Source organism: Populus alba, chromosome 9 (assembly GCF_005239225.2).
Source record: "Populus alba chromosome 9, ASM523922v2, whole genome shotgun sequence".
Taxonomy (NCBI): Eukaryota; Viridiplantae; Streptophyta; class Magnoliopsida; order Malpighiales; family Salicaceae; genus Populus; species Populus alba.
The window spans coordinates 7,138,973-7,147,155 of record NC_133292.1 but is presented as its reverse complement, the minus strand read 5'-3'; the positions used below and the strand labels follow the sequence as shown (position 1 = coordinate 7,147,155).

General features: G+C 32.1%; 1 protein-coding gene across 4 annotated transcripts; it reads right to left on the bottom strand.

Annotated features, from left to right (window-relative positions):
- Nucleotides 1-3,495: 3,495 nt before the first annotated feature.
- LOC118027563 (pentatricopeptide repeat-containing protein At2g30100, chloroplastic) lies at nucleotides 3,496-7,622 on the bottom strand. 4 transcript variants are annotated; one of them, XR_012170754.1, is made up of 4 exons: nucleotides 7,339-7,621; nucleotides 6,349-7,154; nucleotides 4,452-5,545; nucleotides 3,496-4,148 (listed from the first exon to the last, which is right to left on the bottom strand). XR_012170754.1 is itself a non-coding variant. In XM_035030944.2 (3 exons), exons 2-3 carry the CDS (start codon nucleotides 7,075-7,077, stop codon nucleotides 4,772-4,774), a joined length of 1,503 nt encoding a protein of 500 aa, XP_034886835.1. In that variant the 5' UTR covers nucleotides 7,078-7,143; nucleotides 7,339-7,622; the 3' UTR covers nucleotides 4,395-4,771. The 4 variants fall into 4 exon arrangements, 3 of the variants coding, with proteins under 3 accessions (XP_034886835.1, XP_034886834.1, XP_073267517.1); XM_035030944.2 differs by lacking the exon at nucleotides 3,496-4,148 and having other exon boundaries at nucleotides 4,395-5,545; nucleotides 6,349-7,143; nucleotides 7,339-7,622; XM_035030943.2 differs by lacking the exon at nucleotides 3,496-4,148 and having other exon boundaries at nucleotides 4,395-5,545.
- Between the last annotated feature and the right edge of the window lie 561 nt (nucleotides 7,623-8,183).

Genomic DNA, 8,183 nt, shown 5'->3' with positions numbered 1-8,183 from the left:
TCAATTAAATCCCTAATAAAATTAATTTAACCCATTAAAAGTATAATCAAGTCCTTGCACTTAATTAAATCTTTTAATTTGACCCAGGTTAATCCTTAAACACAATTAAATAGGATTCATTCTGAAGATCTTCTCTCCTTGGTTTTGAGTGATCATCTAGAATTAACTTCATGCCCCATTATAAGTTATTTTAGAGAATTGATGAAAAGAATAGTCAACGGAACTGGATCTGCTGATGGATTGCAGTCACATGAACAAATCACACCGGTGCTCCAAGAACATTGTTGCTGCAAGCAAACTTCACCATTCATTAGAGATGATGTTATTTGATGAGAAAAAACAGAATTTAAAATCATAATTGATAATTATGAACTTCCAGCACCCTCCTTCCTTGATAAGTTTGATTACACGTTCAAATAATTATTTAGAAGACAAGATGCATTGTTCCATCATCCATTGCTTCCAAATATGAGCTTGGTTACCTGGTGATATGTCTTCATCTCACCTGTTTTTTTAGTTCCACTCCAGCGTAAATCCTAATTTCAGATTTGCATATATTACATCATCTAGATATATTAAGCCGCAAGGTCTTCTAACCCGACACGTGCACATGTCAAGTGAGAGGACCAATCACTGCTCAGGATTTTGGAAAAGGAGAACACGTATAGACCAAAGTATTGATGGTTAGGTGCATTGGATCTAAGCCAATCCTTTACTTTTATTTAAAAAAAAAAAAAAAAACAATTATACTAGGATGCTCCTTTCACTTCGAGCCTCCAGTGGATTATTACCATGGGTGGAGTGGAAACAACAAGCCAAAAAAAAAAAATGCAAGCTCGGAATAAAAAAAGAAGACAATGACAAAGCAGAATATATGCGCAGCCTGAAACAATCCTAGCCAGACAAGAAGTGCGTTCACGTGATTTTGATGTGTTTGGTATTGTGTTTTGAAAGTATTTTTAAATTTTTTTATTTTAAATTAATATTTTTTTAATATTTTCAAATTATTTTAATGTACTGATATTAAAATTAATTTTTTTAAAAATAAAAAAATATATTATTTTAAAATAAAAAATAATTTAAAAGGTAACCAATATTTCACTAGAAAACACTTATATTATAAATCTTGGAACAAGCCTATTGGCCAATCATACATTCACAGGGGCATCTTAATAAAAGAGATAAGAAAGAGAAGTAAATAGTATGTTTGAAAGTTTATTAAAAGTTATTTTTTAAAAATATTTTTTTTAAAAAACTATATTTAAATAATATTTTTATTTTATTTTTTAAAATTTATTTTTAACATCAATAATATATTAAAATAATTAAAAAAAAACAGTTAAAAAATTATTATTTTTTACCAGCGTTGTTGGATGGAACTTCCAAACACATACTAAATAGAGCCCACTCTAGTCCTCCAAAATTTTTATTTTCAATGATCTGTAAGTGTGCACGTGCCAACATATGACAGATATTATATTATATTATAAAAAAATGATTTAACTTTTTACTGTGTCTTTTACCGTGGCTGCTTACTTTAGCGGAGTCAATCCCTTTTTCTTTCTTTTTTTTCAAATCATTGAAAAAATTATTTAGCTATGAAATATAATGAAAAAAAAAACACCCTAGCATTAAATTAAAGCTTAAAATTATAAAATATAATTTATTCTTATCAATTAAAACAACGGAATCAAAGCTACCACTATAAAATAGATATTTTGCCCGTTTATTGTTCATTATACATGTAAACCTATAGTTTGGCCTATATAGTTTTTTTTTTATCCTTGTGTTTTAAGGTTTTTGTATTTAAGTTATAAATTTTATTTATTTTATATTTTAATCCTTAAATTTAAGATAAAATAAAAAAAATCATACAAAAAAACACAGAAAAAAAATAGTGTTTTGTTGACCATGTTCCTGCTTAAAAAAACTCGATGTTGTTGTCAATTGTTTCGTAATTAAGAGAAAGAGTTAAGTGAAAGTTGTGTTTTTCTTTGGACATGTCATGAAAAGTAGATCAAGGCTTGTAATTTTTTTTATCCTATTGGTTTTTTTTAGAGTGATTATAGGATTATTATTATTGTTTTTTTTTTTTGGTTTTAACATGATTTTATTGAGGTTTTGTGATATTTTTAGGGTATTTTAAATAAATAAGGTTGAAAATTTTTAGTTTCTCAAAACTCAAATCTTGATTTTTTTAATAAAAAAATCAACTAAAAAAATGATATGTTATCTACTTGATAAGCAACATGTGGTTGAGAGAGAGAGATGAATAAAGTGTTGTTTGTTCGTTGAAAATAAAAGCTTAAGGGCATAGGATTAGCCTTCCAGTGGTGTGCACCTAATTTTTTTATCTTAAGGCGAACACATTTCGCTTTTTACTTAAGTATTCCTTTATTTTTTTCCTTATTTTTATTTTTTGATAAAAAAACTCTTCAAGTCAATTTATTAAAGTGATATTTAAGGAACTATCCAATCATGTCACTGTTTTTAAGAGAATTAGGGTTTTTTCTATGATGATGTTAGTATTATTTTATAAATAGTTATGTATTAACCTCATATGAAAAAAAAAAATATGATAAGCTTCTCATTAATATTGAATGAAATTAAAATAATATTCTCATTAATATTCAAGGAGAATAAAATATTTATTTTTTATTTTAAATTTTTATATAATTTTCTCAAATTTACTATTCCTGTATTTTTTTCATATAGGTGCATAAAAATATTGATTCATGATTTTTTAATTGAAACTTTATTTTATAATCACAATAAAGTTTTACTTAAAAAACAACACTTTTCTTAAAAATCATGCTTTTATCAAAATTAAAAAAAAAGAAATATAGGAATAAAATTAGGGTTTAATTAAAAATATTTATTCATTTATTTCAAATCATTATAATTTTTTTTGAATATTTTTTTATATTTTATTTAATGAGATATGTTGCTAATTAAAAAAAAATTGTTGTAAAAAAAATTACATGAATTAAAAAAAAACAATTTTGATGAAATTTTTTTTCTTCCTAATTTTATCTGTTGCATTTTCTATAATTTTTTTTATTATTATATAGTTAAATAAAAATAAATTTAAAAAATTTACACTGCAAGCAAAATCGTTAGTCTAATTCCGATGAACATGAGTTGTGTCGTCGAGAGACCGCATGAGCATGTGATCACAGATCACGAGCGGAACACGCCTAAAATTATGGTACAAGGGTTCAAATAACTTATGTCCAAATCTTCAGGGACACGTAATGTAATTTACCCCATGTCCTCACTTTTTTTTTAAAAAAAATTAAATGCTGTATATACAAGAAGAATCCAATCCAATTCATTTGGATGAGATTTTCACGAAAAATAATTTGAAAGATTTTGTAGCGAACTGTATCATACAAAACATATTAGTATTTAGGTTATAGGTTGGCTACACATTTTCAGTGGAGCTAAGAATTTGCATGTACAAAAGAGCGACAGGAAAGAACGAAAGCAATGGTATGAGCGTTAATGGCGAAAAACAAATATTAATCATACGAAGTTTACCTAAAAAGACAACATAAATTACAACCTTATATGGCTCCTCTCTCCCGCTCTCATTATAGAAATCAATCCCAACTTCGCCACTCACCCACCGGGTGGTTCTGCCACCATGTGCAATAATTGACAACCTTCGAACATGTAGAAGGGGCAGCAAAAGATGCGGCCACCGTATCTTGTGAAGGATCCACTACCAGGTGCATTTCACAAATCAAATGGCCCACAAGGGGGTTCTCAACACCGCATAGCTTATCCAAACCCAACCTATACTGGATATAAATAAATTCCCTGCCGATATACAAGTTCACGGTCCCAAAGCTTTAACATTGCCAAGTTTTTTATTCTTGGTTAGGTTTTCAGAAGTTCTGTGAGATAATATCAAGGCCTAACTAGAATTAATAAAGAAACCCTGATCATAGAGAATATCTAACAGCAAACACGGAGAATAAAGTTCCTGTTCCTTGTCCACCATGTCCAGCAATAGTTTGGCAGAACCGGAAGCATGACGGTTTCGGTAAACTTACTGGCTCCGAGTGACAGATTTTGAACATTGCAGATCATTTCATTACATATGCGAGCCAATAACTAGTCCAGATGTTCAGTTAGGTATTCAGCTATGAAGTAAGAAAAGGCTAGTGTCAATGAACATAACTCATCACCGAGATCACATTTGATGATTTATAAAGATGCAACCAAACATAACTGAAGTAAAAGCATGCTTCATCATTCCAAGCAGTCTTCACTGAATCCTATTTTTGCCATGATACAATATTCATGTACGGCTACCGTAATTCAAATCAAGGTTGACCAGTGTTACTTGGTACTTGTCAACAAGTGCAGCAATATGCTAGATAGAGATATTGGTTTGCAAAATAATGAAGAGTGTGATGGAGAGGGATCCTATTATAAGAACATACCTGTAAGATATATACGCAGCTTGGTTACATTGTGTTGAATGTTCTTTATTATGTTTACAGCATCTACCACATGCACAAACAGCTACAGGACCTTGAGAACAAAATAGTGGAGACAAAATCCACGTTGGCATCATAGACTCTCTACCCATTGTCTTGCACCTCCGTGAAGCCATCCCAATCAATGTACACAATCTTCTCATTCGAAGGTATTTATATTAATGGTGGTGTTGTGAATTCTAGACTCTATAAACCTTGCTTTCTCACAATCACAAACCCAGGTTCAAAAGCTTCTTGAGGCCTCATTCCACTCGAGGGGTCACTCAAAGCAATTTCATGATCCAAAGCTTATATTTCTTTATATACAGATATAAAAGAGAAGGTCCAATCAAATTCACATCAGAGAGGCGCTTGCAAAGCTTAAGATAAGATTCAACATTTCCCCATTGTTGGATCCTTTTTCTCAGACCCTGCATCACAGCTACCCTGTCTAAATAATCTGGAGATAAACCCAAATCAAGCATCTTAATTAGTGTTTCTGCAGCCTCACCATAGTGTCCACCTTTAATGTAACCTCTCAACAACCATGACAATGATTTCTTCTTGCGCATAGAGCCTGTAACCTCTATTCTAGTGAGCAACCGTGCTACAGCGCTGGCCTCCTTTTGAGATGCACAGATAGCTAAAACAATGTCATAAAGGTCTCCATCAGCCTCCTTACCAACAAGCTTCATTTCCCATAACTGTCTTTCAGCATCAAGCCCACGGCCAGCACAAATATACATGGCAAGAAGTCGCTCATGAACCACACCATAAAGTGCAGGACTTCCCTCCTGAATGACCCAACTGGACAAGCATACTCCATCAGCTAGAAGATCTGACTGATATTTCTCAACAAGATCTACATTCTCAGCATCAAGTTCAGTTACCATACCAGACCTCGAATAACCTTTCAACTTGCGTAGAGCTTTAGAAAATTCATTTAGCTCTTTGACAACAGCTGTCATTGCAATGAGGTAGGCGTAGATCTCAGGCTTTAATCCAGATTCTCTAAGATGAATCACCAATTTCACTGCATTCCTGTAGTTTCCATCAACCTGAAATAGATTCCAAGTTGTCATTCACATAAAAATTTATGGGTTTTTATAGCATACTGGAAAAAATAAACATAGAAAGATCAATAACTGGCTTAATTACCCACATATATGACAGACAATCAGCCTAAACAACGAGTAAATGCGACATGGAGACATAAATAAAAGCAGGCAGGTGATTATAATCTCATAAGCTTGGCCTTCATTGTTGAGAAACAAAAGAAGACTTCTTTCCACAAGTTCAGCACTTCAACTTCTATATAGCTCGTAAAGCAGTACAATATACATGACATTAATAAACAATTTAAATCTACACATTTGATGCTTAATAATTTAACTCTCAGCTTTATAGCATAACTTTTGTTTGCACAATAAAGCATCTAAAAGTAGATTTGAAGTACCACAACAAAGAAAAAACTACTCACAAACACGGCCATGCCATTAATATAAATTCACATTGCTATAGAAAGTTGCTACAAACATCAATAACATGACAAAGGAAAATTCAAACATTCATAAATAGCAAATTGGACTAACAAGTTACAACCAAGCTGGAGTACATTTCACCATTGTATTCTAGAAAAGCAATCAATAAAGAGGTCAGTATATTCCACGGTTTATATCCTGGCAATTCAATGTGATAAAGATAAGGACAACACTTCTTTCACTTAAAACCATCGTATATCTACATCTTTTATGTAGTCCAAAACATGACCACAAAAGGGAAAGGCAAACAACAGCAGCTAGCCAATTCTATAAAGATAATCTGAACAAAGTGGTAAGAATTGATTATGACAGAAGCTTACCATCATCTTCCATGTAAGATACCCAGTTGGGCCTCCTTTATGTCCTTCTCCATCATCGCCCGAATATGCAATCCCTCGTCTCAAAACCTCCTTCACAAATGAAACCGCTCCCTCCTTCTTCCCCATATCCCAATACAAAGATATCACCTTCTCAATCATACTAAAACTCGGCTTCAACCCCACACAATCCATATCCACAAGCAAGTCAACCACATCCCCGACATCTTGTTCCCCTTCGATTAGCTTCTTAACCCAACTACACATTATCGAAACCATAAGCTCCATTGTTTCCTTGTCGACCCTATTCTCCTTTCTCAACCACTCAAACACCTCAAGCGCACACCAGGAATCTCTCCCCTCTTGAGAGAAATAAACAAGCACTAATTGCAACTCTCTCGCGGACAACCTATCATTCATTTCCTCAAGAATATCAGAAGGTTCTCTTGTCATTCTCTCAAGTTCCTCAATTGCCTCAAAAAACCCTTCACCCATTTCTTCTTCATCATCACTCGTCACGTACTGGTCCAATTCCACTGACTTAAATAGCCTAAATTCTCTAACTTTAGTAGTCTTTGCAACAACAAAATTGGGCTTTTTGGGCGTTTGGTAGTTGCAAATTATGGTAGAAACCATACAGCAAGGTTTCATACATGAATTCCAGTACCGTTTTTTAAGAGAAAATACAGGAGAAACTTTAGATAGTGAACTAAATGCATAAGCAGAGGCCATTTCTTCAGCTCTATCCACCAGAAAATGGACCCTAAAAAAAACCCAGACGGCCAATTCCCTGTTTGGCTGCAGAGAAACTGCATATATATATAAAAAAAAAAAACCGAAAGAGAAATAAACTTTCAAGTCTTCGTTTACATATTTGCTATAATAATACTGAATAATAAAGTTAATTATAACTGAAGTCAAGACGGAAAACAAGATAGCAGTTTATCCTAAAAGTCTTATTTGAGCAAAGAATAAAAAAAATCTGATCCTTACTTTTAAGTTCCTCACTTTCTCTGCAGTCAAAACAGGAAAACTTGGATTTCAAGTCGGAGAAAGCATAAAAAAAGCTTGAAACTTGGAATGTTGAAAGCATTAATCAAAGAGGATAAAATAGGTTGTCGGGTTCATAGGAGCTGTACACTTGAGTAAAAATCTAATGGCGGTGGTTAGATACCACAGAAAGACAAAGGTGTCGGTCTATTGGATGTTTCTTTATTATTATTATTTTTTTATGATGGTGAGGAGGCAGCGACAGACCGAAGATTAGCGGAGACGTGTTCGAATGATGACTACTGAGAGAATCTTGCCATCGTTGTACCGAACGCTTCTATTCTGATTTACGCTATTGTCCTCGACGCTTGTCGTTGAGACTTTTAGGAACACTGTATACTTTTTTGGGATTTCAGATTCAATTTAATTATTTCGAGACAACTAACAAGCTTAATTCTTTATTTGGACTTGGACATTAGAGTCTTCGAGACAACTGGGATGAATAGTGCCATCTACTCAGCTTTCTTTCTTCTTCTTCTGTTTTTTTCCGTCCGCGGAGGCTAAGTTTTTAAGTAGGTTTAGTTTATGCTTTTTAAAATATTTTTTATTTTAATATAATATTTTTATTTTTTACATTTATTTTTAATATCAGAATATTAAAATAAAATAATTTCAAAAATATTTTTTAATACAAAAACAAATACACTCTAGAAAAATATTTGAGATTACAATGCATAATACTTTTTAAAATATATTAAAATATTTCTTTTATTTTTACATTAGTTCATTAAAATTATCAGAAAATATTTAAAAAAAATTAATTTAATATTTTTTTTCAACTTAAAATT